This window comes from Somniosus microcephalus, chromosome 2, assembly GCF_052327205.1.
Source record: "Somniosus microcephalus isolate GS21.2 chromosome 2, FLI_Smic_1.0, whole genome shotgun sequence".
NCBI classification, from domain to species: Eukaryota; Metazoa; Chordata; class Chondrichthyes; order Squaliformes; family Somniosidae; genus Somniosus; species Somniosus microcephalus.
Genome location: NC_140988.1, coordinates 21,842,820 through 21,856,370, shown reverse-complemented (window position 1 = coordinate 21,856,370; position 13,551 = coordinate 21,842,820). Strand labels below are relative to the sequence as shown.

General features: G+C 46.8%; 1 protein-coding gene across 3 annotated transcripts in view; it reads right to left on the bottom strand.

The window, feature by feature from the left end:
* Nucleotides 1-13,551, bottom strand: part of sh2d4a (SH2 domain containing 4A) — an 81,912-nt gene that overhangs the window by 32,550 nt on the left and 35,811 nt on the right. For all 3 annotated transcript variants that reach the window (XM_086007367.1, XM_086007350.1, XM_086007358.1), the window contains one exon: nt 4,867-5,026. In XM_086007367.1, coding sequence (XP_085863493.1) covers nt 4,867-5,026 — 160 coding nt within the window. The remainder of the gene's footprint in view (nt 1-4,866; nt 5,027-13,551) is intronic.

Genomic DNA, 13,551 nt, shown 5'->3' with positions numbered 1-13,551 from the left:
GTGCTTTATTTGCATCTGGCACTTCATTGACCCTGCAGTACTGTGATGAAATATATGTCTTCATCAGCCCCTGTGTTTTACCTGCATTGTATTGTGTGTACCGCCCCCTTTTCCCCTATTGTGTGTATTGGCTCCGCCCCTGTCTTTTGTCATATAAAGGTCTCAAGAGCTGTATGAGTCATTCTGCCAGACAAATCCGATGTGGAATGACGTGCAATGTTCTTAGCGATTAAAAGCCTTCAGTTGAATCCTTTAACGTCTTGTCCTTGAGTTATTGATGGCACATCAAGTACACCTCAATACGTTCCACATATGTCGCCCAATCTTCGACTTAATTGTCGAACGTAGAGATACTGCCACTCTTCGGCATCCTTGGGTGTGAGTTAACTGTCAAAAATGGCGCCTCTCGCGCTTCCCCTTCTCCGCTGGCACAAAATGGCGTCTCCCGCGCTTTCCTTCTTCTCCGCGGCTCAATGGCGTCTCCCCTTTCTTCGCCCCGCGGACCCTGTTCAGCCCATGAGCCCTGGCTGTGCTCTGCGCGTTCTTTTTATATTTTTCGACGCCGCTCAGTCTAGAACCCAGCTGTTTCTTTACCCTCTCTCTCTCTCTCTGGTTTGTTTTCTTTTTCTCGACGCCGCTCGGTGTTCAACCCCCGGCTGCGCCCTGCGCTCTTCACCCCGTCTTACCCCGTCGACGCTGCTTGGCTTTCTCTCCGCCGTCGGTCAGCTCCACTCCAGCCGCCGCTGCTCGGGAAGGGTCTGCGCTGGACCTGTCGTCGGTCTCTTACTGCTCGTTGTGACTGGGGAACCAAGCCCGGCTCTCCACAGTCTCCCCTGCGAAGTTGAATCTCTGCCTGATTGCTGGGCGGTTGCTCGTGGTCGACGCCAGTGTTCCTGGCCTCGACTATTTTTTTTTTTATGTTGCAGGTAGATTCGAATCGACACTCATCGCCACTGTTGGATCCGTGGTTCAGTGGATATGCTATTAAATAATCACACAGATGCTGTACATTAACAAATAACAGGTCTTTACTGGAGGAGGGTAGTCTCTAGACTGGGGGTACAGAGGCATGCGCAAAGCTTATATACTGGTGTGGTCACTGCCGGTACTACAGTATGCAGGAGCTGTAAAAGTAGTTCTGACTTAAAGGCACATACACTACAACTGCCACCATTTCTGTTGGGTCGACCTTATTACCCATAGCAGCGCCAATGGAACGCTGAGCCCCGACTGAGGGCCGAGGAGCAAGAACTCTCGACCAAAGGAATCGCCACCTCCCCTTACAGGCGTCCCGATAGGGGGCGGGTGGAAGCTGTGCCACCAAAAGACCATCTCAGAAACATCTGCACAGGCTGGGACCCAGTTGGTGGCTATTCCAGCAGACTCCTGCCAGTCTTATGGTGGGAGTCCACTAGAACGGCTGTGGATTATCAGGGCCACAATAATGTTTATGATCTTATGTGAGCCTCGTCATGGAATAGCAGGGAGTCAAAAGGCAATAATCTAAGAGTTATTGTTACAGGACATTAATGACTAGACATAGAACAACCCTAGACATGCAACAACCAGGTTTGCAGGCTCAATAGAGTGGGGGGGGGGGGGGGGTAAAGGAAGGAAGGAAGGAAATAAAACAAACGTGACTTGACAGCTATCTGGATTTACACTGAGCATTTCCTCCATGTTCAATCTTAAGGTTCCAACAGGACTGGTTGCTAGTATTCCCCCCACACAAGCAATCAAGTTCTTGGTTTGGGAGTTTAAAAAAAAATTCAGAACCTTCCGAGTTTGAATGCCAACTGCGGCAAACACAGAGAAACATGAAATTCTGTTTGGGTTTCGTCAATCTTCCCACTGTAACTCGGAAGACCGGCAAAACCCCCCAGGAAAACGAGAGACCCCCGACTGTCCCTGGACCTCCTCTCCCTTCCCATCCCCCACTGCAAAGATCCTACACTGGAAAAAAGAAAAAAAATGATTTGTGCTGATTGGGCTCCTAGTTCAAGGGGCCAATAGGAATGTTGATGAGTTCGGGGAGTGGGTGGGGGGGGGGGGGGGGTTGCGCGTTTGGGCAACTTCTCCCCCCACGGTCAGGTCAGCGGGCAGGAAACTGGAGATGCTTGCACCCACCTGGCCCATACTAATAAAGGTGCCCTCCTATTGACCTATAGTACCATCAGGTGCCAGGCTGGCGTAACAATCGGGATTGTCACCAGAGGAATTTCATACCTCAGACTTTACCACCTTCTATCAGTGAGTTTGCTTTTTTTTTGGCTGCTGTTGACTCTGCTGAACAAACAAAGAGTCAGAACAATGGAGACCTTTCAACTGCATCATTGGACAGGCTTCCTGGCACCGGGATCTAAGCGACACCGATTATTGCTATTTATTACTAAGGGCAACCTTCCCTGCTGTAAGAAAATGCGGAAAGGAGAGCCGGAGATGGACAGATTGAAAAGTGGAAGGGGGGGTGTGGGGGGGGGCGGTGAAAAAAAAAAACCCAAGATCATTTCAAAAATGTTTGAATGTTAATTATTAACAGCATCTAACCACAGGATAAAAATAAGCCACGTTATCCAGTCAGAACAGGAAATACATAGCAGGTTACTCAGCATCTGAAATTGGGGGTTGGGGTGGGCGAGAACATTAATTTTGGGTGCTGGAACTATGATCAAACTTCTCCCCCCACCCCCCCCGCCTTGTATTATCACGGTTTTGAATATCCATGCAACTTTTGGTAGATACAGAGGACGAGACCGACATTAAATACAGTCCATTAAGAGAAGCTTTGAAAATCTCAATTCAAAATACTTCAATTAGTGAGCTCCAAGCCAGTTGCCAAAAGCTGGTAACCAATTCATTTATTTCACAATCAAATGCTGGTACCAGCCAAGAGCAGTGAAATCCAGCTGAATGGCAATTCATTAAAGTAAAGCTAAATGAAAGGGTTGAAGTTAAGCCCCTCAGGCTGCTGTTTTCATATCTCCACACTCTTCCAATACTGCACACTATTCCCCCAAGGGAAGGATTCGCAGGCTGATCAACAGTGTGACAGGCCGTGACGTGAGCGCTTCTTCCATGGCCATAGCCATCTTTATACCAGCCGATAGGTTAATCCCACACGGCGGGAGGGTTTTATGGGCTCCCACAGCCCATACACTGGAGGGGGGGGGGGGGGCCACCCACACTCAGGACGCAAGCATCCCTGTGGACGGCAACCTAGAATTCAAAGCTAGAGCTCTGGTCTCCACCTGCCTGGACTGTCTGGAGTGGGGTTTGAACCCAGGCACCTGATGACTCGGAGGTGGGAATGTTACCACTAGGCCAAGGGCTCGCTCCAGACCTTTTAGGGGAGAACTACAATGCAATTTGGCAACGGCCCAATAACTGCCTTCTCAGCTCGGAATACCAACCAAACAGAATCAAATCCAAGATTCGGACAGCAATTGCACCTGTAATTATAACTAAAAATGCAGGATTGGTTTCATATCAATACTGAAGTACAAACACTGTTGCTCCATGATTGGAAGCAACAGCACCAGACTTTCAAAAATGCCGTATTTCACAAATGCAGAGGAAAAATAAGAGCTTATTTTGGGGATAACAACAGAAAATGCTGGAAGCACTGAGCAGGCCAGGCAGCAGCCATGGAGAGAGAAACAGAGCTAACGTTTCAGGTCTGGGACCCTTCATCAGAACTGGAAAAAGTTAGAGATGTAACAGGTTTTAAGCAGGCGCAGAGGCAGGGAAAGGGGGTGGGGGGAGGAATTGAAGGAACGGCCTGTGTTGGGTGGAAGGCAGGAGAGATTAAAAGTTGCAAATGGGGATGGCAGAATCATCAACAGCCGCCTGAAAATGGGGGCCGAGGTTAAAGTCTGAAATTGTTGAACTCAATGTTGAGTCCAGAAGGCTGTAAAGTGCCTAATCGAAAGATGAGGTGTTGTTCCTCGAGCTTACGTTGAGCTTATTTTGGGGAATGGATTCACACAAGATGAGCAGAGGGATTTTTTTTTTTTTGCAAAGCCTAAGTTCTTTGATGTACCAAGATCAGAGTATAATACAGGGCAGATGGTGGAGAATTTGAACTGTTGACTTGCATCCAAGACCAAACATTAAAGCGTTGGAGTTTGAGATTTTTCATGGTTTCATTTGTGTGACATTAAAGTTGGGATTAGAACACAATCGACTCTTGCACTAAATTACTCTCCTTCTTCCTCCCCACCCCCACCCTTCAGGTTTTTCCCAAGCCACGCACCATTACCGAGCTTAGATAGCAGGCAGGTAACCAGCCAATAGGGATGTTGGAGACAGTGGCCCAGAATGATCCAGCTACATATTTTTCCTCTCAGGGGGAAGGGCGTTCTCTCGCACTCCACTGCCACTGCTCAACAACCCAGTCGGGCGTTCCAGCAACGGCATTCTACGTCCAGCGACTCACTAGTGTAGTACATCAACATATCAGCCTGCTGCGTTACTGCACCACAGTCACTGCCCCATTTGAACCTGCGTACGGAATGAATTGCCTCAAGATGTAGAACCACTTTCCCCTTTGAAATACTGATTAGCTTCATACACAGTGAATCTTTAACCCAAACTGAAATGGGTTTTACATGTTAATCGCCGATTCAAAAGTCTTAGACTTGACATATAAAAGCTTAGCTTTCATCTTATGCCAAAGTCATCACCAGCATGGGAAGATTCTTGATGCACAGACACCAGCTCACACACTATTGTAGACATTTAGCTTTTGAGGACAGCGCAAAGGGCCTTTTGCACTGTAGGTTTGATTTTCATATCCAGTCACTATAAGCTGTAAATAAGAATGTTGTAACTGCACAATACCAGAAGTGGAAAAGGAATATTCCGTACCTCAGTTCTCCTGCCTCTTTTTGAGCCTGTTGTCTTGCTCGCTCTGCAATTATTTCATCACAAATTTGGTCATAGCATTTGTCTCCTGGGCCATCACCCATTACCCAGACCCACACGTCATCGTCTGCTGCCAGCAACCAGCTGACCGTCTTCCCGTTCTCTGTATGTGGAAGAAGAGAATTTGAATGTTATTTTAAATATTTGCTGAAGGTAGTTCACTTTCCTAATTAGAGATCTTTGAAGAACTGCGCACTGAAGCCTTTCAGTAGTTCTGCTCCTCAAATTAAATACCACAGCCGAGAGCTCCGAGGGTACGAAGACTCGGTGTGCCAGTGCATGGAGAGTACGCATGCGAAGGGTGTGCCAGGGCACGGAGGGTATGCTGGGCGTACCAACACGCAGGATGTGCCAGTGTACAAAGTGTACCAACACACAGGGTTTAACTGGGAATTTTAAAAGGGAAGAGATAGGATGGGGATGAGGAGTGGTAGGAAGGGTAGAGGATGGAGGTCACAATAGGAGTGAGGCGGTGGGGGAGGAAGAAGGCCATCGAGTGCTGCAGGCCACATTTTCTCCACCAGTATGCAGCCCCGCACCTGCCACGTCTCCACAACCACCCTTTCATTTTTTCCTTTCCAAGTGGGAGGCGTGACATGGTAAGGAGCTGCTGAGGGCTGGAGGCTGCATTTGACAATGGAGATTGCAGGGGAAATGTGACCTGCAGCCCTCGGTGCCCCTGCCCCAGCCACGCCCCATCATCCACTCCCAACCGAAAAGTTGGGGGGGGGGGAACTTTGCAAGGTTTTAATTCATTATTTATGTGCCTTTGGGACAGTAGTGGACAGTTTTGAGACAACAGTTAAAGGGCAGTACTGTTTGCCACAAGTGCACAATAAAGCACTTATTCGCTTAGTTTTCACTGAACAAAACTGCAGGAACACCATCTCCTGACTCTGGTCTTTGATGAATTAACAATATACATTATTTCTAAAAATAAATCAGTCCACCATAAACCGAGCTTGGTGCAAGAATCATCTGTACGGATGGCTCAAAATACCCGTTTAAAAGTTTAATGAACGCTTTCCTCCTGCAGAGTTCCTTTCCCCCTGCCTCTCCTGGGGGTAGCAAACTGTACAGGGGTACGGTTCCACAGCTTCGGCCAGATCTCTAGCACAGAGCTTGATTGGCCGTTCTTCCTGTGCGACTCTGAATGACGAGCATCAGCAGAGATCGAGCCGGTCCTCATTCTTGCCTCGGAGTCAGAAAGTTGCGGGTTCAAGTCCCACTTCAGCGGCTCGAGTACAAAATCTAGGCCAACAGTGCAGTACTGAGGGAGTGCTGCACTGTCAGAGGTGCCTTCTTTCGGATGAGATGTTAAACTGAGGTGTGGACGTAAAAGATGCCAGTGTACTATTTTGAAGAGGAGATGGGGAGTTTTCCCTGGTGTCCTACACAGAATATTACAGCAGAGAAAACAGGCCATTCGGCCCAACTGGTCTGTGCCTGTGTTTATGCTCCACATGAGCCTCCTCCTATCTTACTTCATCTCACCCCATACACATAACCTTCCATTCCTTTCTCCTTCATGTACTTATTAGCTTCTCCTTAAATGCATCTATGCTATTCGCCTCAACCAACCAGTGTTGTAGCGAGTTCCACATTTTCACCAGGCGGCTGGTACGATCACACCTGCCGTTTGCCTTTTTCGTGCATCAGACTAAAATCGCACCCAAATTGTAAACACCTAGCTCTTACCCAAAGTCAGAATAGCCATTCTCTTTTTTTTTAGAAAAAAGCTTGTTTGACAGACTCAAAGCTTCTAAATGATAAGATTATTTTTCTCCATCACTTTGCTTCTTCCTGCGATTATGATCCCCCCCACCCACCCAAAATACACACTCCCCAGGTCAAGCATCATTTCTCCTCCAATGTTGCTTTTCAGTCACTGGATAATAACTCATCCACTGAATTCCTCGTATCATCTTGGTGAAGCACAAGAGCTTTGCTGGTGGCATGGCCAAGATCAGGACCTCATCATGTGAGGAAGCATAAGGGTGCACGCACACCAGACCGGTCAGAGAACATAGGAACAAGAATAAGCCAGCCAGCCTCTGGAGCCTGCTCCACCATTCAATTAGATCACAGTTGTTCTGTACCTCCATTTGGGGGGGGGGGGTGTGGAGAAGAGAGAGGGGGCGAGCGAGAGCGAGAGCGAGAGAGAGCCGGGATGAGCGAGGCACCAAAGAGAAGGAGAGCGAGCAGCAACCGGAGCAGACCCAGACCGGGAGGAGCGGCCCGAGCCAGTCAAAGAGGCGAGTGGAGAGGTAGGGGTACTGGGCCGGGCCGGGTCAGGACTGTCGGGCCCGGAGAGCGAGCAAGCTCGGGGCCTGAAACCCGAGAAACTCGGACAAACACCGGGCCGGGCTGGGACTGCACAGCCGAGCCGAGGGGCTGGGACCAGGGCAGGAAACAGCCTGGCGAGTCAAAAAAAAAAAAAAAACCGACGCGACGAGATCCGCCCGGGGCGGGGAGAGCGAACGAGTCCGGGGCACAGAGAGTGGGCGAGTCTGGGGCACGGAGAGAGAGCGAGTCCGCAGCCCGGAGAGCAAGTGAGAGAGTCGGAAGAGGAAAACACCGGGTCCGCGGAAAAAAAAAGAAGTTTTACCTAATTCTACCTAAGTTTAATTTTATTTAAGTTTAGTTCGAAAAAACTGAAAAAAGATCAACAAACCCGCGAGAAAAAGGAATAGAAACCCCGAGAGAAACGGTAAACAACCCGAACCAGGAGCCTGTGAGAGAGAGAGAGAGAAACTTTCAAGAGCAGCTATATCAAAGATGAACCCCGGAAAAACTCTCAATTCTGGACCTAAAAGTGGGATAAGGTGGAACACGACACAAGAGAGGAAAAAGTTATCTAGCTACGACAAAAACAAACGACTACAATGACACAGAGCAGGGAAGTGAAATATCCTGAGCAATGCACAAGTAATAAGGCAAAGGATAAACACAAGGACATAACACTACAAAATAACCCAGAGGTCCTCTACGTTGACTATACCACACACAAAGGGAAAAAGATGAAGAACAACCTCATATTCTACACCGACTCCGTTCCCTCATGGAAGGAGACTTTACAAAAACACTACGCACACGTCTCCAGTGAAGGTATTAGCAAGGGAGGCAGACTGAAAATATGTAAAGATGGAAATCTAGATAAAGATGATCCCCTGCTAACCATAAGCTACTACAACAAAAAAGGAAAGATCATGATACAGGGGAATGTAGAAAATCTGGACTCCTTTGAAAAGGAATTCCCCCAGTTGAAAACTAAGGCAGACACAAAGAGGACCAATGGACAGGAGGCAAAAGAGAGCCGAACAGAGAATGAAGAGAGCCAAGCGGAGGAAGAAGAGAGGCCAGCAGAGGCAAACACCTCCCTGACCATCTCCACCCCCCCTACACCTCTCAACGCAAACAAACTGCTGAAGGAGAATCTGTCCAAACTAGAACTCGATTTCAACGAATACAGGGAAACACAGGCCAAGAATTTGAAGGAGGAACTCAAACAGCTGAAAACGGAAAACGAGTCCACCATCCACGAGCTGAGAAAGATCGTAGAGGAGCAAAGAAATGAGATCAAAGAACTCCGTACTCAGCTAAACAAAACGATGGAGGCAGTAGAAAGGCAGAAAATTGAACTCAGCAGGCAACACAAACCTCTTAAGGTCCAAAAACCTGATGACACAAAAACAACACACAGAGGGACACAGAACCCGTCGGATGCCCCCCCACACGAGGATGTCACACCCTCACCTTGCGACAACACACTGAAGGCCCCAAACCCTGCTCCTGCCACACAGCCTATCCCAGAAACCCAGCCAACAACCAGCCCTCAGTCGAGTCCTGCCCAGACTACTGCTACCCAGTCTGAAAAGCCAGCCCCTCAGGCGGTCCTGCTGACCGACTCCAACGGGAAGTTTTTGGACCCCCAGAGGATGTTCCCAAGTCAGCAAGTCCTGAAAAAATGGTGCAGCAACACAGGCCATGCAATGAAGATCCTGAACAAAGAATCCCTTGGAAGCCCCAAATGGCTTGTGATCCACACAGGCACAAATGACCTACGCACCCTACGGGAAGGCACTGCTAGGGCGGTGAGCAGGATGGCGGAAAAGGCCAGCAGGGAATTCCCCGAGGCGCGGATCGTGATCTCCACACTACTGCCCAGAAAGGACACCCCAGCCTATGTAATCCACAACACCAACAGGGAGATCGACACGAGATGTACTGCCCTCCCCAACGTCTACCTGGCCCACCACCCAAACATCAACACAAGGGACCTCTGACGAAATACATCTACTCAAACAGCGGATGTGGGTCTTCGCAAAAAACCTCAAACACTGCCAAAAGACGCACCCCTCCCACCCCCTCTACCATTGGGAGCCATAACCCAAACAGGACCACCACTGTCCCCCACCCCCCTATACAAAACCAACAACAGAACCGTGCTTTTGTACCTGACCACAGACCCCCCTCTAGACCACAGACTGTAGACGAAGAACTGAGAAAGATCAGGACGATGTTAAGCACCCTGATTGGAAAGCCGGAGAGGAATGCACTAAATTATTAATATTGTTATTTTATCATTGCTATTACTATTATTAGATAGCAGTATGTGCATGCCTCATGAAATTTATACTAAATCGTCATTTAGCATTATAGAAACTAGTGTTTTCACACTCGTCCCACAAAATAGGTCCATTTTATTTCGTTTTTGAACTATATAAATGCGTTCTTTCCACATAAGCTGCTGGAATATCCAGGGTCTCCGCTCCTCAACTTTTGGGATGAAAAGTACAGACCCTGAATTCCTAAAAGCTATAAAAGACATTGATATAATTGTGTTAACAGAAACATGGTGCCAAAAGGACGTGCCCACCCACTGTCCTCCAATGTACCATGAAATCATTGTGCCCTCAGTAAAGAACACTAAGACACGCAAGGGCAGAACCTCCGGGGGAATCTTGGTGTGGTATAAAGGAGAACTGGACAAACACATCTCACCAATAAAACAGGGAAAATCACATATATGGCTAAAATTAGATAAAAATATAGGAATAACAAAAAAAATGTCTACTTATGTGCGATCTACATACCTCCAATAGAATCGTCATATTTTGAAGAGGAGTTATTTGATACTCTCCACATGGAAATCAGCCATTTCCAGGCCAAAGGAAAGGTGCTACTATGTGGGGACCTAAATGCAAGGACCGGATGTGAACCCGACTTCATAGACCCACAGGGCAACAACCATGTGTTTGGCCAGACCCCTTTATATGTCACACCAGCCATCGCAAATCGGAACAACCTCGACTGTGAAATAAATAAAAGTGGTAGGGAGGTAGTGCAACTCTGCCGAGCCTTAGGCCTGTACATAGTTAACGGTAGGTTCAGAGGGGACTCCTTAGGGAGACTCACATATTCCTCAACTCTTGGGTCTAGTGTGGTGGATTATACAATCACTGACCTGGACCCCTGCGATATCAACGCATTCACCGTCAGGCAGCAATCCCCCCTCTCAGACCATAACCAAATAAATGTGTACCTTAAACTTTCTGCCCAAACTACAGACACAAAAAAGGAACCCAGTAAGCTCCATAAAATAAACTAGACATACAGATGGGCCCCAGACAGTGGAGATAAATTCATCACAGCACTAAATTCACCTGATCTCAAGTAAAATATCAAAATTTAAAGAAAATCTATATGAGATCACCAGAGATGGTGTAAACATGGCCATAGATGATATAAATATGATCTTCCATGAGGCAGCTGTAAAAGCCAACCTTGTGAAACAGAAGAGGAAACGTTACAAAAGACAAAATAAAAATGAGAAATGGTTTGACCACGAATGCAAAAATGCCAGAAAAGACCTGAGAAAAATATCAAACCAAAAGCATCGCCAACCAAACAATCCAGACCTACGTATTAGATACAATGAGACCCTCAAAAGATATAAACACACCATTAGGAACAAAACACAAAATTATACCCACAAAATACTCGAAGAAATTGAAAACTCCATTAATCCAAATCAATTCTGGGATATGTGGAATAACCTGAGTACAACACAATTGCAAGCATTACCAATCCAAGATGGCGACATCTGGAGAACACATTTTGAAAACCTGTACAAAGACATCCCAATAAACGAAACAAACCCAAGTCAACATCATGTCACAGAAAAACTCCACACATTAGAAGCGACAATTAAAGACAACCAAAACCCTCTAGACTCCCCAATCACATGGAAAGAACTAGCCACAAAAACAAAATCTCTCCACCTAAAGAAAGCCTGTGGTCCAGACAACATCAAAAATGAAATGCTCAAGTTCAGCAATATGGAGATGCAGGGTGCTGTACTCAAGTTATTCAACATCATATTATGTTCAGGCTGTTTTCCCCGATATCTGGTGCCAAGGACTCATCTCTCCCATATATAAAAGTGGAAACAAATCAGACCCAAATAACTACCGCGGCATCTGTGTCAACAGTTGTCTAGGGAAGTTATTCTGCAGTATTCTAAATAGTAGATTACTGGATTTTCTTAACAAACATAATATCCTTAGAAAAAAATCAAATAGGCTTTCTTCCAAAACACCGCACCACCGACCATATCTATACCCTTCACACTCTCATTGAAAAACATATACACCAAACAAAAAAATGGGAAAATATTCGCTTGTTTCATTGACTTCAAGAAAGCCTTTGACTCTATCTGGCACGAAGGGCTCTATTATAAACTTCTTCAGTGTGGAATAGGGGGCAAAGTCTATGACCTTATTAAATCGATGTAGCTGAAAAATAAATGCGGTGTCAAAATTGGAGACAAACGCACCGGTTTCTTCACCCAGAGAAGAGGCGTCCGGCAGGGCTGCAATTTGAGCCCGACCCTGTTCAACATATACATAAATGAATTAGCAGACATGCTGGAGCAAAGCGAGTCACCGGGTCTCCGTCTCCTGGATGGAGAAGTGAAATCCCTGTTCTATGCGGACGACCTGGTTCTGCTGTCTCCCACAGAACAGGGATTACAGCAACAACTAGACCTACTCGACAAATACTGCCAAAATTGGGCCCTAACAGTAAATCTAAAGAAAACCAACATCATGATTTTTCAAAAAAGGCCCAGGTGTCAGGAAAACAAATACCAGTTTACTCTCAGTGATACCATCATAGGACACACTATGAGCTACACTTACCTTGGTCTAACCATTACAGCATCAGGGAGCTTCAGCATAGCAGTGAATGCACTAAAAGAAAAAGCCCGAAGAGCCCTATATGCAATAAAAAGAAAATTCTACAACATCCAAATCCCAATCAAAATCTGGCTCAAAATATTTGACAGCATAATCCTGCCCATTGCGCTGTACGGTAGTGAAGTATGGGGCCCGCTCAATCACCATAGCTACACTAAATGGGAAAAAACACACAATAGAAGCCCTACATGCAGAATTTTGCCGAAGCAATCTTCGCACCCAAAGGAAAACACCAACAAATGCATGCAGAGCCGAACTAGGCAGATACCCACTGATAATAAACATCCACAAACGAGCACTAAACTTCCTAAATCACCTCAAATCTAGCTCCCCAGACACCCTTCATTTTAAAGCCTTCCAGACCCAAGAGCTAAACCCAGAAAAGAGTCCCCTGAGTCAGCTGCTACTGAAACTAAGTACTCCTACTCAGCCGGACCCTGACCAGTCCCAGACCAACACTGCCGTCCAAACACCAATCCGAGTGAACCAAATCATTAAATAATGCAAAGAAACCTACCTGGAACATTGGAACAAAATAACCAAAAGCCAAAGCAGATTAGAATGTTACCGGGCCCTAAAAAGAGAATATAAACTGGCAGACTATCTCTCGACCATCAGAGACACAAAACAGAGACAGACCCTCACCAGGTACAGACTAAGCGACCACCAACTAGCAATTGAAAAAGGAAGATACAAGAAATCCTGGCAGCCTAGAGAGAATAGAATATGTGATCAATGTCTGGCCGGCGAGGTTGAGACTGAGATGCATTTCCTCCTAAAATGCGAAAAATTCAACACAACAAGAAACATATTATTTGACAAGCTCAGCCAAACAACCCCAGATTTCAAAGAATTGGATGACCTGTCAAAATTAAGATTAGTCCTGGGAGAAGGAGACAGACCATACCTTGGTGCCAAATATGTAACAACATGTCACAACCTGAGGACTGTTTAAAATTAATACTGAATGTACCCAACGATGTTCAACGACTGTCCAATTAATATTGTTTAAACTAATATTGTATGTACCCAACGAAGGTCAAAATTGTTTGACACCTACAGAATGTTGGAAAACTGTACTTTTTGTTATGTAAGCTTTGGCAATATGGTTTCCTGTAAACTTTCATGCCAATAAAGCATTTGAATTGAATTGAATTGAAGCGAGGGGGAGAGGGGGAGCGGGGGAGGAAAGAGGGGGGGGGGAAAGAGAGAGGGGGAGGGGGGGGAAAGAGAGAGGGGGAGGGGGGGAAGAGAGAGGGGGAGGGGGGGAAGAGAGAGGGGGAGGGGGGGGAAGAGGGAGGGGGAGGGGGGAAGAGAGAGGGGGAGGGGGGGGGAGAGGGGGAGGGGGGGGAGAGGGGGAGGGGGGGGG